Raw genomic sequence first — 25304 nt, forward strand, 5'->3', positions numbered from 1 at the left:
AGATGTAACAGGGGTATGTGGAGGAAATTTGAATATAATGGTGTGTGACTAAAGCCATGATGACTTAATGCCTTCATCCTACAAGTACAGGAAAATAATTGTCGATGGCGTGTCAGCAAGACAACAATGCTTCCAAAACCTCCAAATCAGCAACAACCTTCAGAGAGAGCACTATAGGAACGTAACAAAGGATAGTCATCAAAATTGATAAATCTGCTAAATATTTTTATGATGATTGTCTTTTAATCTATAAAATATAAAAAATTAACAATATCTCATTTTGTCCGACCAACAGCTCAAAACCAAAGATATTCAGTAAAGCATCAACTCCAGAAAATGTCTCAGTTGGAAATGAATTAAAATAGTGGCTTCAGAATGTTTAAAAAGTGTACAGAATTGCAATTTTATCAATTGGAATTTCAATCTGTAACACAAAGTGTGCAGAAATAAAAGTTCTGTGTGCTGATTTGCTGGCCTCTTCTCCAAAGACTTTGAACCAGGTGTGGAATTATGAATTATGAAACATCATGTGGTCTTATTCAGACCTATGTAGTAGGTTGTGGATTAGCCTTTAAAACATAGATGAACAGTATTTTTGTGACACTACAAGTTGCCAGAATGATCAAGATTGACATTGAAAAAAAAATAATAGATTTAGCACATCAACAGCTAAGCAATGAAACACATGGCTAGGCCACGTTCACATGCTTCCAAAGGAGATGGTAAACAAATTATCCCGTTATATCCTGTCAATGACTGTGTGAGCGCATAAGGGCTGGAGAACCCAGTGGGAAATCACACAGAATAATGATTATGGATTCACAGCCAGCTAGTGGGCATTTATAAATGCGCTCTGAGAGTAAGCACTTCCCCTTAACCAAGGTGTGTCCAACAAGAACTTGGGTCTATTTCAGACACAAACCAGTCAGTGCACTAACATGAGAATCAGCAGTTCCGAGTTCCAAAAACTGAGATTGACTTCCATCAATACATTTTGTTTTCATTGTTGCGACATAATTTAACACTATGGTGTCAAAGATTCCTCACTATACCGCATAATTTGCATTCCCAAAAGATGAATTAATTCAATAACAAAATGATGGCGTCGGTTCAGAAACAAAAAGGTTATTGAGCTGTTAGTCCCCCAAAGTATTTTCTGGGGTTATTTGTCCGACAGCTGCCTCGGACAGAATTACTGAAAGAATAATAAACCAAAACAGAAACCAAATTAATTGTCTGTTTCCAGATACTGCCACAATTCATTGTCTTATCTGCAGGATACTTGTAATCTCTCACTTGCCATTGATATTAAACCCCAAAAATATTTGCAATACATTGGCATTGATGTAATCTGGAAACTGTTTAATCAGCCCATGGAAAATTAAATCCATACTTTAATCTTTTCCCTGCACATCAGACTACCATCTTCATTTTGATCTACAGCATTGGGTTAGGATTTGTCTGCCATTTGTGTTTTATTCACAATAAGGCATCATACACAGTTGACGGCTTGAAGGGTAATTAACAGTCTAAAGGAAAAGGGAGAAAAACAACACTTTCACATGCCTGAGCTTTCATCCTGGTTCAAACCTCACAGCTACAAAGTGTGATGTGTTTTTCATTCAAGGCCAAATCTCCATCCTTCATGCTAGAGCAGACAAGAGGTCTGATTGCATTATGTTGCCCCTGTAATTTTCAATGCTGGATGGGGTCACTCAGTCAAGAAATGGAGCAGACGGTCTTTAGCTCCAACTCTCGAGATGTGAATCAAGCTCAAGTTATTTCTCAGTTGCAGCAGGATGAACCTATCTAAAATGTAAAGCAGCTCCTCCTAAGAGGACAATGCTGACTGGCAGGGGCAAATCCGGTATAGCCTTTACGCAGACTGCAGTAACTAGACACAGACACTAATACATCTTTCTAGTGGAGAGTTCAGTAATAAAGCGTGGAGAGAGATATATATATATATATATTTCATGCAGCGTCCTAGACAGTGAGGAAGAAGCTGAAAGTAAAAAAAAGGATCCCATGCACAAGCCAACATCAGAGAGGAGGGAAGAAGGAGAAAGCAACCCCAACGGATGATAGGAAAACTAAATATTAAACAGAGAAAGCACTGGAATGTATCAGACTCTGAATTCTTTGTTTTCCCAAGTAAAAAGCTCATCTATCAGAGCTTATCTGCATTGTAAGAGGTAAACAAAACTCCAGAGCAACAGTGAATTTATTTATTTTATTTCTACAAACACATTCACCATTTCAAAAGATCTATTTTGTATAAAATATTTAAAACTTGCAACAACTTCACATACATATGTCATACAATGATATACAATTTAAGTAACCATGACAGTGGGATAATTTTGTCAGATTAGGCATCTAAAATCCTTCAAAAGTATTACAAATAGGAATTAATCCTGTGTTGAACCTTCGGCCCCTGATTATTTAAAACATTTAACACACTTCTTTGACAAAATAATGGGGAGGTGGTGAGTAAAGAACAAAAAAAACATAAGAACAAAGAAATTGTTCTGTTGAAAAGTGTTTTAAGATAAAATATTCAAGTACTAACGCCATGAAGGGTAAATGACCGAAACTTGTAGAGAAACAAATCAATGCAGAAACTTCAAAGCAGATCATAGTTTTCACTTTTTTAACAGTGGATCTGTCCTTTGAACTGTCTGTAGGGATGTACTTTTGCCATTGCTCCCTCTGAATGAGTTTTCTTGCTGGGCTGTTCATTACTGGTTGTTCAGTCCTTGATCAGACATTTGACAAGTGATTAATCAGGCAGGCAGCCTCAGTGGAGCAACTGAAAGTTAATTTCCACACTTCTGCATGCGGAGAGGAATTTGAAGCTTTTACAGGCGGGGAAGCTTCTTCAGTCACGCTTTCAGGGTGACCCCTGCTCCTTACATTTGCTAGGATTACATCCAGCCTGACAGCTCCACACTTGTCTTCATCATGCACCAGCACACAGCGCACATCTGAACGCTGACGAAGAGTTAAGTCGTGGAATAGGGGACGAGAGGGCTGCATGGTGACACAGCTTGGAGTTGGGTGAAAGACAGCATCCTCCTGTACCAGACCAAGGTGGGTATCAGTAAGAAAAAGCTGGGCAAGAGGCTCAGCACAGGTACTGGGGCAGATGCACACCCTTACACTTGTGTACTGAAGTAGCTGTACCTCTCCTATAGGGACTATCTTTTTATCCATGTTACAATGAAGAAGGTAAACCAGATCAGCAAGACTCTTTTGAAACTGGCAGCAAACCTTAAATCCAGCATCCATCAACAGGTCAGGTACACACGCCTGCCAGTCTAGGGACATCTTCATCAAGTCTCCTTGGAGCAATGGGTGCTGAGAGACCCTGCTGTCCCCAGGGCAGATGGCATCGAGTATGGCCCAGCACAGCTCTCTGGTGAGCCTCTGACTGTGAGTATAGACCCCCAGGATACTCTCTTCTGTGGTGCCCATCAAACGCAGACTCCCGCCTGCTAAGCCTATCTGCACCTCCTTCAGCTGCAACAGGGGAAGGTGATGGAACAAAATCAGGGGCCCCAAGTCAGAGGTCAGGGTATAGAGACCAGTTTCGGCCAGGATCAGGAGGGCAGGACAGGGCTCAGGTTGGCTGCATTTAGCCACGTTGAGCCAAAAGAGTGCTACAATCTTCTGGGTGGTGATCACTAGGGTGGGGATGATAGAATCCAAAACATTCATCATGTCTAGCAATGGAAGAGTTTGCAGATTTGAAAGGGAATCCGGAAATTGTATCAGCATTTGTCTGAAGATTTGGACATCGTTCTGGTTCGACACAGTCTCAACAGAGTTCTCCATTGCCCGATCTTTGTCATCAGACACATAGGTAGCACCCAGCTCACTGATGTGTTTCACTGGCAGCAGCTCTGTGGTCAGTTTGGCTCCTTGTTTTACATGAATATCAGCCATGTGTTGCTCTTGTGACTGATCCCCAAAACTCTTATTCTTTGACCAGGGATCTTCTGGGATAAGTGGCCCATCATCTGGAAATTCTTTTACTTTGCTAAAGGTTTGTGCTGGTGTCAGGACTGGGAGTCGTGTGGTGTCAGGATTAATAACATCAGCTCCTTCCTCAGGCTGAAGTTGTTGAGTTATCACCATCTGAATGTGCTGTATGAGAGATAGTTCTTTCACTGTTGAAAATATATGACTATCCTTGATCAAAGAGAAGACAAAGCTCCCTTCCACCATGGAGAACACCTGGCTGTCCTTGACCACAGACACAACATTACTCTCCCTGACCAGAGAGGCAACACGGCAGGCCCAAAAATGCTGAAGTCCCTCTTCCCTGACCTGCTGCAAAACTGTGCAAGAGCTCCAAAGAAGACGCCCTGCATCCTGGACCATCCATGAAACTCTGCTGACTAAAGAGCCCAGCCTCGAGTTTTGAGTTGCACACACTCCCAGGATCTCCTCCCAATGTCCAGATTCATCCATCTCTCCACAGTGGAACTGGCCCTTGAAGATTGTTTGCCCAGATGGACGGCAGGGCGCCTGACTGCTAAGAGGCTTTTTGCCAATCTGAGAATGAGTGCTGGTCTGTGGCAGGACAGACATGGCGCTGGTTTCTGTGCAGCTCAGCAGGTGGGACATGCTGCCTAATGAGCTCCCACCAGAGCCGGGTCTCCCCTTGTAGCAGTTGGCCACAACACCTTGGATCTCATTAGCATTCCCCTCTGGCTTCATGCCACATCCATCACCTGGGCCCAGGACACTTGTTTGCTGGAGGCTGGCATCCCCTGACCAAACCTCCTCTCCCTTATAACTTGAAACTCCAGCCCCACTCTGAGCTTTTCTCCACGGCCTCTCAGACATCAGCCCTGGCCTTGATTTATGACACAACTCCCGCTCCTGATCTTGGCGATCCCTGGTGCTTACTCCAACCTGTAGTGTGTCTCCATCGGACTCAAAATTAGTATGAGGGACAGGATTTATTCCAGGTATGGCCTAGTTTACATTGTGTAGGTGGATGAGAAAAGAAAAAACAATGAGGAAAAAATTTAGATTTTTTTAGAATAATGATTTAGATGATTTAGAATAATTTAATCTTTTTGGTTTTATGAAATGTTTTACAAAATAATTAAGTTTACTGCTGAGAAGGAACTAAAACCTCTTTTCCATCCAGGTCCCTTTAAAGACGAGTTTATTCATGTATTCAATTATGTTTGAATTCATACATAATTGCACATGAAAATGTGTGAAGAACAACACCGTGCTTGTATAAACGGAAGCATTTCAAAAGTGCTCTCATTGCAGTATGCTTTCAAGTGTCATTTCTCTGAAACCCCTACAGGAAGGTGTAATAGGTTTAAATATGTGCATAATAAATAAACTCAACAAGCAAAGGGAAAAGGGTATTTCATGCCTCGTAAAAATCTGTATTGGGCCTGGTTGGAGGGGCAAGGGTAGGTATTGACATTTGCTCTGTTTTTCAAAGACAAAAGCAACTGATACTACATGTAATATAGTGTGTTAGTCTCACTATATGCATACAGTTTTACCTTTATTTAATTTGTTAAACTATTTAAAAAATCATATTTAATTCTAGCAATTGTTATTGATGATTAAATCCCCCTTTCTACTTTATTTAAATCAAGGGAGTGTTTTTAATGTTAAATATAGAATAAAGTATGAATACATACTGTAGTTACAAGCTTCTCTGTTGTGGCAGAGGTAAAACAACTGCTTGGCACTTTGGCCTCCGCTGTCTCTGGAACCAGTTTATCCATCAGACTGAATCACACAAAAATAAAAAGAGAGAAAAATAATTTGATATTCCACAAGAAAATAAAAAATGCGTCTTAATACAATGAGTTCTGTGCACCACGCAGCTGTGGTTATATGCTCATACATGCTGCCGGGCTCTCTGTTTTCAGAAGCAAATTTAATTATTTACTGTGGTGTGACACTGGAGACTTCAAACAGTTTGCAGGCAAAAAGACAAGACTGCAATAACCCCCAACCCCCTTCACAAAAGCCTTCCATTAGATTGGAAAAGCAAACGGCACAAACGGCTGCATGGGATCAGAGCCACTCTACTAGCTATGAAATTAAATAGAATCTGTGCATGTTGATTTGGGGATTTACATATAATACTCTCTGGAGGGGCAGACAAAAACAAATATACAGCTCAAAATGATTTCTGACAGTAAACTGACATCACAAGAGGGACACAATTCAGGTCCCAGTGACACTTGAAGGACTTTTGCAGATCCTGAGGAACAGTAGAAAGGATGTCCTGCACTCAGTGATGTATTTCTACTTGCATGAGTGAATAGAGAAACACTGATCTGGGATTGACAGTCTAAGAAGCTGAGCAAATTTTCTTCAAACCAGTTTTCTGTTGCACACATCATACACACACAGAGGTTTACGGTGTTCCTGCTGTGGAAGGACAATTAACAAAACGGGAACACAGGCAGTGTTCATTAACATCACCACAGAGAGCACAGTTTGTCCCCCCTCCAACTTACCCGTTACCAGTCTCTTCCATCTCTGCCACCCCTGTCTTCTCATCTGCTCTGTGCTGACTGGGAGCCCCACTGTTGTCCTCTGGAAGTCTTTTGATGTTCCGGTTGCATCTGTTCAGGCTTTCTTGGACCTGCTGCCATGCCACCTCCTGTTGGTCAAGCTTCACTTCCACCCTCGTCCTAGTCATCATAAATGCACACCCACACACACACACATGGAACAGATTTTATGAGATATACTGTACAGATAATTTAAGACATCCTACAGCCTTTAAAATGCACCTTTTTAAACACTTCTAATATCACACTTTCATACATCGCCAGTGTATTTTGTGGCCGTTTTATGAAACTGTATCCGAGATATTTCAAATACTGCGGACTGAAATAGAGAAGGCTTAGAATGACAAATCACATCCTTCGGAGCAAGATATCTTTGTTAGATCTTTCTCACTTAGAGTGATGGATGTTAAGTAGCCTATAAACGCTATTTCAATAGATGTAAATGCCTGTTGGTGGTCAGAGAATGCAAATGGTAAGGTAACTACTTGGCTTTCTGGCCAGAGATTGAAGATAGTGTAAGTTGTCAGACTAGGGACTTTCAGAGCTAAGGAGGCCATTAAAAGCAGCATGGAAAGAATACCAGCTGGCACACTCCACCACCGGAAGGTCTTGGAGTTCAGACTTGCCTTGTGTCCAGTGAGTCTTGTGGAAAGTCATGAATTTATACACAATACAAAGCATTGGATCCTGCCATTACAGATAAAAAAAAGAATTTTCTTGCATTTGCTGGATCTAGGAAGTTGCCAAATTAAAAGCAAAGGGATTTGATGATTATTTAATGTCTTCCAAACCAATAAGTTAATGGGAGGATTGACCTCTGACATCCTACTCTGCAAATCAGCACATTTATGGAAAGCAACGCATGCCACACTCAGTGCCCCAACTACATCACTACATTATTACACCATTAAAATTTGTATTTCTTGAGGGAATACATCATGAGGAACACAACCACTTAATTTTAAAATGTGAGCACATGCTTTACTTTTTGGAATTTGAAATGTTATTGCATAATTATGTGGACTTTTGCATCAATGTTATGTATAGAGGTTAGAAAATCTACATTCAGCTGACATAAATGCATCTGTATATCACATACATACAAAGTGAATCTTTGATCTGGATAAAATGTGAAGTGGTGCCATGCCCAAAGAGAAGGTCAGACTTTTTGTCAATGCAGTTAGCCTCTCCCTGTCAGACTTCCCAAGTAATACATTTCGTGGTACAACTGATAAGCCGATAATGGACAGGTTCCTTTTGTTGTTATGGAGCCGCCTCAAGCAACTGCAGGTCAGGTCATTGATATTTTGCATTACTCCCAGAGATGAACAGATTTCTACAGCCACCATATGAATTCAAATAATTTGCTTCTATTTAATAACGAGTGTTATTTCCAAAATGATTGGGCAAACTTTAAGATTAATTCTGTCCTTGATGCACGGGATTTGATGCTATGCATAAAAAGCTGAGCAGCAATGAACTGCATGTCTAAGCAATGATGAACCCTCCCCTCCAACACCATCTAATGTGACTCATTGAACAGATGAAAACAAAAATATCAATATATCAATTGATTGGCACAATTAAATGTTTTATAGTGCATGTACAGTATAAATCTAAACAAAGCATATTTTGCAATGTGCTGTAATATTCATCTCTATATATTCTACTGTATGTTTTGTATACTGACAGTCCTGCTGCTGATGTGCCATTAATGCCTACAGACTTAAGTCAAGCTCAGTCTCTGTCCAACATTAACTTCCCTTAGTCTCCACCTTCCACCCAGTCGGTGATACCACTCTCAGATTTTAGCTGCGTAGTAGACGAATAGTAGCCGTGTAGTAATCCTCTTCATAAACACCTGGATTTATTCTTTTATATTAAAAAAATGTGAGGGTTGCAGGTATCAGACTGAAAGCACCACCTGACTGAATGCACTGCTCTTTGAGGAGACAGTACTGTGAGGGGAATTGCATGTCAGACAGCTCCACATGATGTAAAACATCAGGGTTTTCCATTCGAGACGAAAGGTGTGGCTCACTCCTTCTTGAGTAGATGGTGAATCACTAGGGAGTGAATTGGATTTTGGGCGCTAATTCAATGAACACTGGCACACTAACAAATCAATGAGCTGTCACACAGTTCCAAGGCAGTGGCAAGGTATAAAGATGTCACATTAGCATAATGTCTCTCACAGTTTGGTAGGCTATAGTGCATTGTGTCTCTTAAATTATCCCAATGGCAAATTTTTATAGGAGAATTAGACCATCAAGATGAAAACTGTCAATTAATTGTCAGAGTTACATAGTGGCTTTAACTGACCTAAATCCTGATCCACTTTACCAAAATAAAAATTAACCATTATTTATTCTATCAGTGGATGTGGTGTCTACATGTTGTCATAGAAGTTTGAACTTTATCATGACCTTTTAACATGTCTTGTTGTGCAACAAAATAATCACAACTCTCGTAACAAGCTTTTGCAGAGGTTTCAACCATGTTTACTATGAGAGGCAGTGAACAGGCACGCTTGTGTTCCTCATGATGAACCATTAAACGTTTTAACAACTTACAGCTCACTCCAATCAGTGCTTATTTTTTTACAAAACATAAGGGACATTTTCTGTAAGTCTGAACTTAAGGTGCACTGCAGTGATTTTGGAAATGGGACAGTTCACTACGGAGAAATGCCTGCTGTCTCAGCATGAAACACATCAGAATTGCTTTTTCATGTTCGTACCTCTCCTCAAAGAAATTCTGCCATTATGGCTTTGATTTGGGCAACTCACCCGATTAATGTTGCTCAATAAGCAGAGATATTTTCGAGAATCAGGTGGAGTGGGTTCATTTGTGCTTGGATCACAGAGTGCACACATGTCTGCAGGAGTCTCACCCAGGATTTTGTAGCATCACCTTGGATAGATTCTCAGTAGATTTGGACATGTCAGTCAAGGACAAGTTGAAGGCAGACAGCAGTCCGCTCTGCAGACAACAGAATGAGACATCACTGTGAAATGAAAATCTGATGGCATATCAATGGGTGACAGCTGCCTATGGCAGATTTGCAATTATACAATGGCTTAATTATAGTAAATACTGTATGGCATCAGTATTTGTGACACTTTCACAGGAAAAAAGAGACTGAAGGACTTTGAAATAATTTGGAGGGTTGCCAATATCTCATTTTTGGGATAATGAAAGCTTTTCCAAAAATGAGGATAAGTAGCATGGAAATATGAGACAATCCTAAAATGAAATGTTCATATATGCTGGCCGGCAAGACAGCAGCTGTAATTCACAGCCTGGTCCATTCTTGTGGTTACAGGTAGTTTTTACAGTTTATAAAAGTGTGTTTCCACATTTTTACTTTAAAATATAAGAGAGGAATGTCATACAATCTATATTGATTCTATACAATTCTATATTGAAATAGGCTTTTAAAGGTCACATTTTACTCATCAGTTACACACTGTAGTCCGGGTAAATTATACCTTACAGATACTAATAATGTTTCACTCTTCAACTGTACGTATAGCTCCATTGAGCTTACATTGCAACTTCTGAGGACACAACTGCACAAGTGCTGATTTACACCATTCACATTTATCAAAATCTCCTAATTCCATCTTTGATTTGATGATGTAAAACAAGTCCCATACTTTAAATAGCCACTGTTCACCCACTCAGGCTTAGCAGCCACATTTTCAAAAATACTAAAGAACTATTGGAAGGAAACACTGGTTGCGGTTACTTCAGGAGTAAGTGTGTGTTCACACAATGCTTTTTTTAAAAACACAGAAAGGTGAATGAAACCCAGGGGGGAGCTGCTGCAAGATGGATGAAAAGCAGCGAGTTTTGAAAGCCGCTGCACCTGGCCTTCTCTTTAAGGTGGAAAACAGCAGAACAATGTGGAGAGACTGTTCATGCTTTTTTGTGAACCAGTTAATCAGAGTTTCATGCTCAACAGGCAAAAACAAAAGGAGCAGCTAAGAAGCGGGCTGTAGTTCTCATTTTAAAAATGATAAATCTGCACTGGTTGTGTTTTGTGCAGTTTCTGATGTGAAGTGTGAACAGGAGCTCAACATTAACACTGTTTGCTGAAGTAAGCAGGTATTACTGTTCTGTTGGTAGTTACGGAAACAAATTCCATGATGCTGACTTGCTTTTACAAAATTACCAGCGATAATGCAGGGTTGTGGCTGAAAGATACTCCCCCAGTTTTACACAGCACAGTATAAGAACACAATAGGGCTCATCTTTGGTGGTTTTGGGTCCTGTCTCTACCTGGCGTTTCTCTCTGAGTTGGGCAGCTTCAGTTGGGTGGTTAAACCTTAGTATGGTTCCTATTCCGAGCTGTATGATGCTACCTGGAACAAACAAAAGAGAGAAAGCATGAAAAAAAAAGTAGAAAAATCACCTCCAACATTGCAAAATTTACTAAAACTGCTGCAGCAACCACTGAATTATGCATCACACTGAGCATAGGCGCCTGAGCAATGGAGCAAGTGGAGCATCTGCATCCCCATTATTCAATTAGGGGAAGCAAAGCTGTGTCTTTGCTATCCCTTTTAATGTCTACTTTGTTTTATTTTCAGTTCTAGTCAGACTTGTTATAATTTTTTTTTAAATTCCAGGATGCATCGCTCTGTGTAATGAGCTCTCCGCTCTGTGCTGTGCTTTCATTATCATGATTATGCTCTCATTTTCTCAAACAGGGTAAATGAGAGGCATAAATATACTCTGAGGGCTGGAAATGGCCTGAAAACTAAAATGGCCCGTCTAAATCTTGAATGTCACCTTTTGATTTGTGATAATGTAGGTTAAAATTATTTGCTTTTGAACTTATCATTATTCATATCCTGTATAACTATCAAATTTATATTGTGTAGTGTCGTAAGGCTATTCCATGTAATGGTTGTCCTTGTTATATCTTGTTGACCCAGTAGCCTGCAACCAGCTACATAAGGTTTTCATAAATATAATTTCAAATATGGAAGAGTCATTATGATGCATTCATGGTATTAATAGCACCCTGAATTTACCTTATCTGTTTTAGAATGGGTGGCTGTTTTTTACCGTAAACTGTGATATGTTTCAAGACAGATGCAAGTCATAGTAAAGCTACTGAAAGGAAACCTTTGCAGGTGTGGCACAGTGTCTATAAGGCATCAGAAGGTGAAAGGTTGGGTCATGGGAATCATCCTGTCATTGTGGGATTGCAGTGAACTGTCTCTGAACTGAACTTGTGGAAACTTGACAAGTAGTGCTAAAGTTCTATAATATTCTCCAATGTTGAGGTAAAGTGAATAAATTTCCATGCGGAACACAATCTCCAGTGTGATTGGCGTTGACCTGGACCACAGGGATGATTTACCAGAGAAAATGGTCCAAGGAAACTTTAGAAGTCTTTTAAAGCTATAGAACTGAAAAGATATTAGGGTTGATATATCAGACTCATGCTCATATTGCCATATCCACAGATTTTCTCGAGGTCCCGTCTCCATTCTCCACCTCCTCTCTGAGCACAGAAAATACTAATCTTGCTACTACTAATGACTTCTGACGAGTGACAAAGCACCTGAGAGGGCAGCAAGTGACCGATTCCAGCTGCTTTTGGACTGAAAATTACTATCATTTGTTCAAGAAAATAGCTTCAGATGCAGCCATTTCAGAAGGGGATATTGGATAAATTGAAATGGTTATAAAGAGACTGGCATAGTCAGGCCCTGCACTGCCGGGCTCTGTGTGCAGTTTTTATCTTGGGAAAGCAAAGCGGCGTGGATAAGGAGGCAGCAAGGAGCGAAAGCTCCCAGCCCAAGCAAGCAGGGTCGGCTCAGGGGGGCAGGAGTTTCAGCTCCGCTTGGCTCTGTCCTTTGAAAGGTTAATGATCTGGCCCACTTCAAACCTGTCGGCCCTATCAACTCCATCTGCCAATTAAATGGAGGGCCTGGGGCTTTTGTCTGGAGCTTTGTCTGGGGCCTCTCGCCCTTCAAAATGTTTAGTAAGAGAAATGGCATCTGCCCTGTGGAGAGCTGTGTTCACAATCCACTCATGTCCTGAGTGCACTGCTGTGGGGAAGCCAGGGACATAAAGTGGATTCCATTTGCAGATGTGATGCAGTGATCTCATTTAACAGCATTCAAAATGGATGGAACTGTTATTGCCTCCCACTGCCGAAAAATAATTGCCAATGAGAAAGAGAGAGAAATCTTCATTATTACAGATATGACCACCCCCCCACCCCTCGTGTTCATTAAAGAATATCAGGAGCATATTATCTGTGCAGATGCTTACCCTGAGTCAGCTGGTAGGGACTGTTGACCACAGAGCCATTGACTGAACACAGTGCACCATCCTGAGGGATCAGAGTCACGGCCCCACCACGGTTCTCAAGCACACAATGTTCACCGAGGAGCCCAGGCCCATGTAGCACTACAATGCAATTAAATATGAAAGCATACAAAGAAATGCTGTTTTCTCTCAGTCCAGTGGATAACACAGCGGTTGGGAATATGCCATAGTAGCCTTGGCTCACCAATATCCTGACTGTGTGATGCTTTGTCACTCCCGACCAGGGTTCTCCCTTCCTACAGAGAAGATTCAAAGGTCATTATGCATTACACAAGTAGTTACTTTTTTACATTCAGAGTAATAAACAAAAGCAATTGAAAACTTTGGCTGTTAAGAATTTCTAAGAAAAAAAGAAATGCATTAAGTATATTTAGAGAAAATGCTGTATTTACTTTCAAATAATAAAGGATGATGCCAGTTCTGAGAAGATCTTTATCAATGCCTATTAGATGAGGTAACTGGCAGTCCAGGACCACTCCACTCCCCTCCTTCCTCAGAGCCACAGCCTCCCCCTATTGGACACAAGAAAATATACTGTTAGGGGCGTTAAAAAACACCCTTTCGATTGACTGTAACTGGAATGGCACACAATAAAAAATAAAAATGCTGACAGACATTTAATGGCAACCAGCAGAAAACTGATTTCTTTATGACAGCTCTTCCTTCCCTGAAGGCCACACTAGGATAGTGCCGTTCCAACCATGTGTCTACATGAAGCACTAGAGTGGCTAACGGCTTGAGAGACATAAATCATTCAGATTATTGTGGTGAGAGTCAAACCGTACATTGTGTTCGGCAAGTGAAACTCAGTGAGACACATTGCCACCGCCCACACACACACACACACACACGTGTACACAGGTGGGTTATATACCATGCACCATTGCCTTTATTTATACCTAGCTATCAACATTGTGTGTTGCTATTAAAACACTCCCCAGCGTGTAAACAATGTCAACTTTAAATATCCTGAACGAAGCTCAGCAGGTTCTATCATTCACAATTTGATTGAAAGGAGTATTGTAGGTCCAACTAAAGTCAATTCCTTTGCCTTACATGCGCATATTAAGTGGAAATACCATGGCTTACACATGCTGAAGAGCATTTCTTTCCATCAATAGTATCGGTATTATTATCTGAGGAAAGTGAATAACTGGTTAAAAGAATCATAAAACTATAATGTTGGGACATTTTCGGTTTATCTCTCATATCAAAAACGTGTGTTTGCATAAATGCCAAATCTCAGCATGCTCATGATGAAAAACACTATTGATCAATACTTCACTGTAGTACCACATTAAAAAACATTAGTTAGATCACTGATCAAAATTCAGACAGAAATTGATGTTTGAGTAAAAACAAACAATTTCCAGAAATGCCTGCTAAATAGTTTTTAATGGTGTGACAGCACCTCCACAGAAACGCGATAAGAAGTGGGAAATTGATTTAATCCTTAAAAGACATTTATAGAACAAAGGACAGCTACACTTAAACCTCTGAGCTGCTCTATCAACTGCTTCATTGCCTCCAACAATGGTTGCTGAGGAAATAAAAAGCATAAGTCACACCAGCATGTCTCCGTCTACACGAGATGCTCATTCAACTTTGTGTAAAATGTCACTAGAATAATTTCCTTTCCAACTTGACTAAAAAGGTATGAGTTAAGCTGAAGAAAAGAGCAGACAGGCTGCAGACGAGCAGTTAAATCGCCAATTATTAAACAACAAATGAAAACACTTAGCCTTGGCTGACCTGCTAGGTTCAAAAGACAGTGAATTAAGCCTCTCTAAAGCAAGTGTTAAAGGCTGGTAACCTTTTCCTCCTTGGGCAATAGCTGAGGTTCAATAACCCAGAGTATACCCAAGTATGAGAGGCCCCATCAGAAGTATTCTTCTGTTAAGCTGATGGACTAATACCTCACATCGCCATGGATTATCTTAAGTACCTCCCCAAGAGGCAGAGCAGAATATTTCACATATGGAGGATTCAGAACCAACACTCTGCATAAACGAGTCCCCGTCTCTTCCATCCTCCTCCTGCTCTGTTTCATATAGATTGGACTGGAGTGAGAGATGTGTCCACCAGCAGCACCACCTCGCTCATTGCGGGATGGGAGAAATCCTTTTTTCTAATGAAGGAGGAGAGGCATCGACCCCAGCCCATGTACTTAATTAAAAGGGATTCTTCACAGACTTCATTAGAGGTGAGGAGCAGCCGGGCAGATTAATGCACCGTGTCACTTTCCTCAGACACCAGAAAGAGATCCTCTTATTTTCTCCACACACACACGCACACGCACGCGCAACCCCCCCCCAAAGAAAGTTGATTCTCACCATACACACACTCAGTCAGTCAGTCAGTGTGTGCTGAGGACAAAAAAGCAGATTGATGCAGCTGGTGGACATACTGTAATTAAGTGCAGCCAGGCTCACAGCATTTAAGTTTCCATTAAAAGCCATCAGTGGTTTGGAAGGATTTTTTATGAATTATTCTTAGCACTTGGACAGTACAGGTTCCAGACTTGGTTAATATTTCAAAACACTGCCATACCAGGCCAGCCATTGATTCTTTCCCGACTACCCACCATCAAAATGGAACAACCAATAGAACAGATAAGCAGGTACTGAATCCAGAACAAGAGCAAAAAAAGCTGTGCATTTGAATTGCTCTTTTACATGGAAAGGTTCATTTCCTTGAAAGGGCTGAATTTATTTCCCAAACTGCTGCTGTTTGGACAAGTTGAAAGTTGAGTGGATAACGCATAAAAGGTGAATGGCAATTACATGGCCAGTTTTCAGGCTTTTGTTTGTAGTGATTGGTTATATTTCACCAAGTTTACTTGGTTAATTTCTTAACAGTTCTGTTTCTCATTCTCCACTTTGTTATTCGTGCATGTGCTGCATGTAAAAGCAGGATCTCATCCATAAAGATATTGTTCTGGCTGTAATATGAATGAGTTGTGTAATTGGCTTGATATGTGCTCTAGCCTTACATATGTGTGTAACTTGTGGTTAAAAACTTGGATTCAAACTGAATTAGTTATTCTGCTACTCCTATTGCAACACTTGTCAGTTAATAGTTGCCATTTTGCAAAGATAGGCAATATATGCTGTAATTTTACATATTAAGGTAATTTCTGTATTTAAAAAAAGTGAAATCAAGTAGTCTTATTTAAGCGATATGTAAAGCACATTTGATTAACGCAGGGGGTTTTAGTCCTTCAATGCACAAATGAGATCTATAACATGTTCTCACAATAAGTGTTTCAAACACTGGTGAATAATAACTAATTTTAATGAATTAAATTAAGATTTACTGACGTGACGAATCAAAGGCAACCTGCTGATAAAAATATGTAGCAGTCGTGAAACGCTATATTGACTGATTATGATGTGTGTAACTGCTGACAGTATGAGGTACATTGATATTAAACAGAACAAGCCTCAGAGCATTCAGAGCTTAAGTTGTGCCTTTGTGCTGATTGTACCATGTTTTGGAAATACAAAGACCACTATGATCAAAGAAACACTGTGGTTAATTTCATCTTACTGAAATGGAGGTTCCTCCCACCATGCTGTGGTGAAAGAGTGGCTGGGGGAGGATAAAGCAGCTCCACACATGAACACACAAATCTTTGCATGCATATATATGTATATCCCTGCAGTACAACGTTTCACTTTACCCTCTTCTTGCCTTTTTTGTTTTCCTCAAACTGTTTTCCGTCTCTGACTGGTAAGAGGCTGCTCTGGAATCCATCTCATATTAATTACTTTCTCTTCCCCACATGCCCTGTAACCAATCTGGGAAGCTGACGATGAATAACTTTGCATTCTAAATCTGCTTTGAATACAGAATTCAAAATTCTGTTTACACTGTTCTTGGACAGCTTGTCTCCTTAGTTGTCTCCTTACAGCCCAAGCAGAAAATTCCATCTAGCTTTCGACAAAATAATCAATGTCATTAAACACGAAATATACAGACACAGAGAGTTGGACAGGACCGCTCTAAATTTAAAAAAATGCATGTTAGAGATAGAGAGCAGGCACTTTACAATATATAACATCATAAACTTAAACCTGGAGGATAGATTATATTAGGAACATTACTTTTAAAAACATTTTCCCAGTCTGTTAGGTTTTTGTATGTCAACTACATGTGCAGAATTTTGAATTGGCCCACTTCAAACTGGCCTTGGATGTGCTTCTCTGCACTGAACTGAGTAGAGACACCACCTCTAATGTCTCTGTGAGCAGCATTCCATGCAGGAATCCCACTTATCATTTTTCACTCCGGCAGAATGCAAATGCACATGAAGACAAATGTCAAATCCATAAAGTCATTCATCAAACACTTCAGTTTCAGCAACACCAGTGTGCCTGCCGGTCACCGGTACAGTGACCTTTTCGCCTAGGCGTCACATTGTATCATGCATCATAACGGGTGCGTTCATGGACGGGCACAGATCTAAATAAGACATATTTCTCAGCTCTGCCAGTAGAGATGGACAATGCCTCAGAGCATAAAGTCATCACCGCTTGACCATGAAAACAGATTTACAATACAGCGACCGTAATTAATATGCTAGACAGTCAGAAACAATAGTGCCATATGTCAATAATCAAGACATCTTAATTAGGAGTAGTGACAGCTGCTAATGAGTTCAAATACACTGTCATGAATAAAGGGCTGTCGAGCCACTAAATGTCACCTTCTAACCACCATACAGAGTAGAATGTTAATTGCCCATAATGCACATATATAACCAACATTCACTAAAATCATTAAAATTCTAATGCAACGCCCTGTAGAACGTATAGCTTCACAAAAGCAATCTGCCCTCTTATTACTCATCTGGTAAAGGATCACTAATGGCTGCTACAAGTCAGGAATACACAAATCTTTTCTTTGACTTCTTTCAAAGGCCACATCAACACTTTAAAACCCATGCAGAAACTGATGGATAGAATGCACTGCTGGCATGTATGATAGAGACAAGACGTAACTCTGTACTCTTCCAAGACTGGCACGTTTCACGGCTCAATGCATAATGCAACAGGTTACTTGGCAGAATACAATGAGTCCCAAACAAATGACATTTGGTGTTATTTGGGAGGTTGGGCACAAATTCAACACAGGAAAAGTGTTCAGTGTAAAAATCTGTGCTGGCAAACTGTGTCAATTTTGGTTGCAACAAGGGTTTTTGTAACCCTGTCCAGGCCTCAGAAAAAACATATTGGGTTGAAGGAGAAGGCATGTCTGTTCCGTTACTCTTTGTCACACTCCCCAAATACTGTCACATACCAACTCGACAATCATTAGACAAACGCAGCTTTTGGATGTCATTTAAATCTAAATAGATGGAAAATTAAATCAAATGCCACGTTGACTCGAATTTCATTTACATTTCCAGTCCATGAAGTGTGTGGCTCTTCACAAGACTTGCAGTGACACCTGCTGGTAGGATGTCTATACTGCAAGCAGCAATGTCTTAAAACTCCTGCTGAGAGCTTGCTGTTTGTTCGATTTGTAGTTTTAAAATTAATGAACCCTTTACAGTTTGCGTACTCAGTGGGCTTCTATTTTCTATTCTTCTATATATATATATCTTACTATATCATGCTTGAAACTGCATAATGTTACATCGTTCTTCACCAAAAACAATTTTGCATGTTGGACTTGTGAAATGGAAAATATGTTTATGACATATTGCTAAATTGAAAATGGTGACATACAAAACAAAAAAGGCAACAAAAACTTAAGCAACAAAGGTACATTAACTATTGTCTAGAAATAACAAGCTCCAAAAAAATAACTAAAGCTACCTTACACTATTCACCTGACTGTATAAAATAAAACTTTAGATGTCACAAAACAGGGGTTTAATGCAAGCCTATGGTGGACTTTTTAAATATAATCTGGATAAATTCAAATAAAAAACTACACCTGGATAATTGAACCAGCTTCTTGTTATCCTCTTTGTCATGTCCAAAAATCGAACATACAGCCTATGTGAGTCCCACTAACAGGTAAATCAAATTCTATTGCTTCTTGCTGAATGCTTTGTGGTTCCTGGATAACGTTGCATACTCAAGCACACTTAGGACCATCCTGTGGGCTTAGTTTTTCATGTAAGGAACAAATAAAGAAAAACACAAATAACAATTTATTAATAAAAAACAATTTGTAAACTGCGGTTGGTCATTTGATGATAAAACAGATATAAACACACATTGTGCGGCCTCTGTGTCTGTGTCTGGTTTAAAGACTAGTTAAATACATGAATGAATAATCGTTGTACCTGCAGGATAGTCTGAGTCTCTCTCCATCTGCAGGTCCACTCCTTAGTCAGTGCAAGAACCTGGTGGAAACAGGAGTAACAGGTGTATTATTTACATAGGAAGACACAAAAAAGCTCTGTTCTCCATTCGAAGGAGTATGACTCACCTTTGCCTCATTCTGATGCAGCTCCTCTTCGACTTTCACAGAGGAAGACAGCTTCCCGCGGGAGACCTGGAGTAGTGAAAGACAGTCCAACCATCTAAATAACCTTTAAATAAAAGACTGTCAACATATAAAGTGTAGTCTACTTGTTGGCCTTTTAGGTGAGCTTGAATATATGCAGGACCTGATTGGCTTCTTCTAGTAGCCTTTGGAGCCTGGTAACCTCTGCCTGCAGATCTCTGATAACCTTCACACTGCTGTCTTCATTCACTGTGGGAGAGTTCACTATGTTTTTAGCCCGGCTGGCGTAGCGCAAAGTGCTCAGGGTCTCCCCGTAGTTCACATCAGCAGGAGAAACAGCTGCCACCAGGGAGAAATATACACATATGTATCATTATTGGTGAATTACTACAAGAAAACCATAGTATTATGTGTTTAACATCATCTTCTATTTAAAAAAAAAAAAAACATTTTCAAGAACAGACAAAAATAAAAGGGTGACGTTTTCTGGAAACAGCCTGAAATGTGTCTTTACTTGCTATCATAGTAGTCATGGAGTTTCCACCCAGGCTGTCTTTAAGTAGCCATGTCAGCACAGAGTCTCTGTATGGAATGAATATCTGCTTCTTCTTCGATGACTGTCCTCCGACGCACAGGTCAGCTGGGGAGTCACAGAAAGAAAGTCCCGTAATATATCAAATGTTTTATCCTAAGGATCCATTTTGGGAGCAAAAAGTCACTTACCAATATTAACCTTTATATTTGGTATTGGATTGCACTGCATTTGCAAAGATCTTAAATAAAATCCAATATCATATTTTTTTCAAAATCAGAGCAGAATTTATTTCCTTCAAACAATAAAAAAAACTATTTAGACCACATATCAAATTACAAAATCTATTATAACAATTTAAGATTGGTAAAAAAAAAGACAAACTGGAACCCCCATATGTTTCATTTGAAATGGTGACTACACAGTGAACAATATCACAGTCCCTGCACAGCATACAATCATATTATAATATATTACTGATTTCATTACTAGAATAAGAAGTGCTGTCATATTGGGTCAGGAGCTGCAACTGCCAAGTAATGGCCATTTACCCAAAGCAGAGATCACACTGCCCAGAGTGACCAGGGATTTGTTGATGTTGGCACCTTCCTTCAGCCTGGTGCCTGTGGTGCATGTGGCATCAGCTCTCTCACTGCCTGCCAGGTCTACCAGGTGGATCTTACTCAACATCTCACGTGGCAACTCCATATCAAACCACGCCTGTGGCATGAAAATATATTACTGGGCAATCACAGTTTAGTTCAGAAGAGGCAACATCACAGGGGAATACTTGGGCAGCATCACGACAAATGGTGCTTCTCAAGATTAAAAAGATAAAAAGCCTTTGAAGATGAGGACATGCTAAAAAAGTATAACTTTTCAAAATGGATTCATGAGGCTAATTAGAGCTCATGAGGAATGGCATTTATAAACAGTGAAACAAAAAAAAGTTTTCCCAGTTCAAACTGACATGAGACATGGCAGGAGGGACAACTTCTGTGCAGTGAAGTTCACCTGCTTGAAGCTGATGGTTAAGATGGCGTGGGAGCGGCTGCTGACATCATTCATGCCCGTACACGCTGTGGTGCGGTTGGCGTTTCCGAGAATGATCAGGTCCTCCATGTCACTGTGGTTATGTATCAAGTGCTTGGACAGATCTAAACACGAGTTGTACTTTTACGTATTAGATTGTCTGCATTTCACACAAACTCAGCTGAGCTGGTTTAATGACGTAGAAGAAAATTGAATCCTTACTTTGGACATAGGGCCCGTCTCTGGGGTGCTCTCTCACTCTCAAGCATCCACCATCTGTAGCTGTAGTCCTCTTCTTGAGAAGGTCCTGCACACGTTCATTATAGATCTCTAAATAGCTAGTGCCAAGACAGAAACACAAATTCTAAATTTTATCAACGATTGCACCAAGGCCACAAAAGCACAAATTAGTGTTGATAGGTGAATGATACAGCACCAGGTGAGAACAAACAAGTTGCTTTTCACTTCTATGAAAATAGATGCATTGGGTTTATTGCCAAATGATTCTGCTTGCATTGTTCTGCTTGCATGGGCTTTGAATAAACAAACAGCAGAGCACTTCAATCAATAATGTGGTGGGTGTGTGCAATAAGAAAAATAACTAATCTGTGTCAATGATTCAAAAATAATGCACGGCATGAATTAATTAGGCTTTAGGAGTGTGACAATATTGAAACGGCAGGGACCATTTCCTGAGGATGTAGCCATGCAGGTTGATTTCTGGCAGTCTCGACAACTTAACAATATTAGATGGTTTCTAACAGAGTAGAGTTAGAGCTGCCATTATTACAATAAGTAATCAAGGAGGATTATGTAGCTCGATACATATGATTCCAACTATCATGACCTTTATTACAGGATACAAAATGTAGGATGAGGTTTTACAGGGATGAAATGGCTTTGAAGGAAGCCAGTCACACAGAGGGCACAACAAAGTCAAAAAATCAGTCACAGGTTTCAGAAGAAAGTGAAACTTACTGTAAGTCCTCATTTTTATTCGAGTAAGCAGTGTAGCCATGACCTTGGGAAAACTGACACTATAAGAAAACTTTACTCTCTGTAACCATGGTCTTTGTTTTGTTCACTAGGACTTTTAATTTTTTCCCCAAAATTACCATATCATGCAAACAATTTTTTAATGGTGTTTGCAAGTAAAGTTATTTCCTAAAACGTGAATTTACATGAGGATAACAAGTAAAAAGCTACACCTCTGCTGAATATAATTACAATGCAAATGCATTACTTGTCAAAAAGCCAACGTTCCCTCATTTTCAAGCTATTCAACATGTTTGTTTTAAAGGAAGGCATGGCAGAGCCTGGCAGATAATAACCCAATTCAAGAGTTGAATTAAACCCAAATAATGTGCCAGCAGCACAGATGAAACCAAATGGCTCAATAATGGTTTCATGGTGCTTGACATAAATTAAAACCTCTAAGTTTTATCTCTGAACATTATCATTTAAGAGCAGAGCTGAAACATGAAACAGATATTGTAATGACTATATAATTTAGGATTTTGATAGGAAGGGTTGTTGCTTACCTGACCTCTGTACAGAATGACACAGCATCACTCTTGCCTCTCTGAGCTATCTCCCAAAACAAGCCTTCACAGATCCGTGGGATTAAACCTTTATCTCCCTGACACATCAAAAAGAAGATAATGTCGCACTTAGAACTCTTATTTCAAAATTATAGTGTTACAAATGGTGCACTCTTAAGTGACAAGTTAATTTTGCCCCCATTATGTTCTATTAATTTGAGCGTCTATGCTATGACCACTACTCAGCACATGTAAAGACTGCTGAACAACACAAACAGCAGCTCATCTGATATGGAATTACTGGAGCATAAAAGCAATTCCACTGTGAGCTCCATGCCCTCTTGTTTTAATTACAAAGTAACAGATCGTAAGCATTAAGAGGCATATATAATTATCCGAGATGTTGACAGCAGCTCTGCTGATGACCTTGCACAAGCCTCCTGTTAGACATGTGAAAGTAATGTGAAATTTCCATTGCTGTGCAAGGTGAGAGAAAATCTATGGGTTGCTGCCCTCATCACATTTTCTGATTAGTGGGGAGAAAACATGGAGGAAAATGGAGAGAAGGGGAGGGAAGACTGATGAAGTTGCCATTAGTCAGTTTCTAATGTGGTGTGGTATGGACATTGTGGTTACTGGGTGCTACGAGAGCAGGTCTGCCTGCCTGCTGAGAAATGTATGATTGTCGTGTGCACGTGCACAGCGAAAGGGGTATCTACCAATGTTATGCTGAATTCTGCCTGCCGAGGAGAGTAAAAACTTTAGAGATGCAGACGATGCGGAGAAAGGGGGAGATGGCCAGATAGTGTGTGTGTGAGAGCGGGGAAGGCGCGATCCATACAGCTCTACAATTAAAGCAATGGCACAAATAAAAGATAATATTTGTGATTGTGAGAAGTGTTAAAAAGGCAGGCAGGCACACAGGGTAATAACCTAAGAACGTTTGTAGGATGGTTACCATGTGGAACAATGCCAATTATACAGCAGTCATATGTGTTAGAGAGATCTGTGTAAATAGTTATTACCTGACATAGCTAGGCCTCCATACTCAATATGTGGAATGTTTGAGACGGAGAATGTGCACCCCTACACATTCACCTCTCCTCTTTTTGCTATTGCACTCCATGGGAGAAGTACGTGGGTGCGGTTGAATTGTCAACTTTGCTTCTGAAGGTTCCTAATTGAGGGATATGACCCGGATGCTTAGGAACGGTGCTTCAATGCTTCCTGTCCCATCTACTTTAGCATAGGGCAAGACAACGAGATATAGACGCCCCAACAACTCATAGGGGCAGCTATATTTAACGTGACGTGCCATGCGCGATGTATGCAGATTCAATCCGAAGTAGCAGAAGAATAGTAGGAATATGACCGGGAGGGGCGCAAGTCATCATGTACGTTAAACGTTGCCTATTAAGCATTTCCATCTTATGCCATACGGTGGTTGTGTGGATATGAGTGGACAGGAGCGAGAGCAAACATTCTCAATGTGACAACCTTTTCCTTTCAGTCTGGTAGCCTTTATTATTGTTTTTATTACAATTTTGTTCTTCAATTGTGAAGGAGCTCTTATGAGCATAATTGACCATTGGATTTTGTCATTTGAGTCATGTGTGATTTCATGTACTGTAACCGCCCTTTTTGCTGTTATACTCCACGGGAGAGGGGCTCTTATGAACACAATTGACTGGAGCATTTTGTTGTTTGACACTTTCTGTCAGATAACAGATCTGGGCCTTTTCATCGTGTCACAAAGCACACAATGCTAGATTCCACCGATTACATGTAGACGATAAATTAAATGTGTCACTTTTTACTTACAGTGCGGAGAAACATGACAATGCCTTACTTACTGTATGACCCATCATGGTATGAGATTTCCCTGAGCCTGTTTGGCCATAGGCAAACACACAGGCGTTGAAGCCTTCAAATGCAGCTTTCAGTACATCAGACCCCAAGTCATGAAAAATCTAAAGCAGCAGAAAAAGGGTTAGTTGACATATGAAGTAAAAACACTGTTGTCTCTTTGATGGAAAAACAAGAAACAACAGATTTTAGATACCTTCTCCTGGGATGCAAATAAGGGGCTTCCTCTGTCAGTTGAATCATATGAGAAGTCAAATAGAAAGGCCTTCCCTCTGTCCTTAAACTCGACCCCTCGAACAGGCGATGGCTAGAATTCAAACAAAACAACAACAAAAATCAAATAAATAAACCCTGACTCTTAGTAAAAACTTGATGAAATGCAGTGCATTTTGATTTGGCGATTGAAAAAAACAAACAACAACCTTATAAATAGATGTAGTGCTCCCGTTCACACGAATTATCACCTTCGACGACAACTGCTTTTCTCTGTGGAAACGTGAAGGCAACGTGTCACGATTAAGTGTTTCTTTTGAAAAGCTCGGACAGAATAAAAGCAGCCAGTCTATCCACCTTTTGTTCACTGGACGGACTCGGACCGCTACTCTCACCGACGCCATCACCTGCGGACGGTCAGTGCTCCCCTCGGCCCGGTTCTCCTTCGAATGAAGAGTTATGTGTCCGCGTGGAGGCGTCAACGCAGTCCAATCATCACACCTGGGGCCTGTCCTCACTTTGCCAGTGCACTTGTCAGGAGAACTTCAGACGAACTTTTTTTTTTTTTTTTTTTAATTATATCTAATGATATTTTACAAGAATAAACTAAAGGCAAATATTGTCAATTTAATAGCTGACCAAATATAATATCCAAAGATGGAATTTGGAAAGAGACTCGCCCAAACATTACACACGTGAGCCTACTTTAAAGTGTAATTTTTAGTTGCCAATCAATAA

At 40.2% G+C, this 25304-nt stretch overlaps 1 protein-coding gene across 1 annotated transcript; it reads right to left on the reverse strand.

Annotated features, from left to right (window-relative positions):
• Positions 1 to 2256: 2256 nt before the first annotated feature.
• On the reverse strand, positions 2257 to 25258 carry kif16bb (kinesin family member 16Bb). The gene is made up of 20 exons (XM_035605471.2): positions 24924 to 25258; positions 24776 to 24839; positions 24550 to 24660; positions 24341 to 24457; positions 22488 to 22585; positions 21169 to 21284; positions 20929 to 21071; positions 20466 to 20634; positions 19897 to 20022; positions 19546 to 19721; positions 19365 to 19430; positions 19219 to 19278; positions 13313 to 13432; positions 13105 to 13156; positions 12864 to 13001; positions 10854 to 10936; positions 9463 to 9551; positions 6513 to 6689; positions 5682 to 5772; positions 2257 to 4986 (listed from the first exon to the last, which is right to left on the reverse strand). The coding sequence occupies exons 1-20, from the start codon at positions 24968 to 24970 to the stop codon at positions 2764 to 2766; spliced, it is 4266 nt and encodes a 1421-aa protein (XP_035461364.2). The 5' UTR covers positions 24971 to 25258; the 3' UTR covers positions 2257 to 2763.
• Between the last annotated feature and the right edge of the window lie 46 nt (positions 25259 to 25304).

Source organism: Scophthalmus maximus, chromosome 10 (assembly GCF_022379125.1).
Source record: "Scophthalmus maximus strain ysfricsl-2021 chromosome 10, ASM2237912v1, whole genome shotgun sequence".
In the NCBI taxonomy this organism is placed as follows: Eukaryota; Metazoa; Chordata; class Actinopteri; order Pleuronectiformes; family Scophthalmidae; genus Scophthalmus; species Scophthalmus maximus.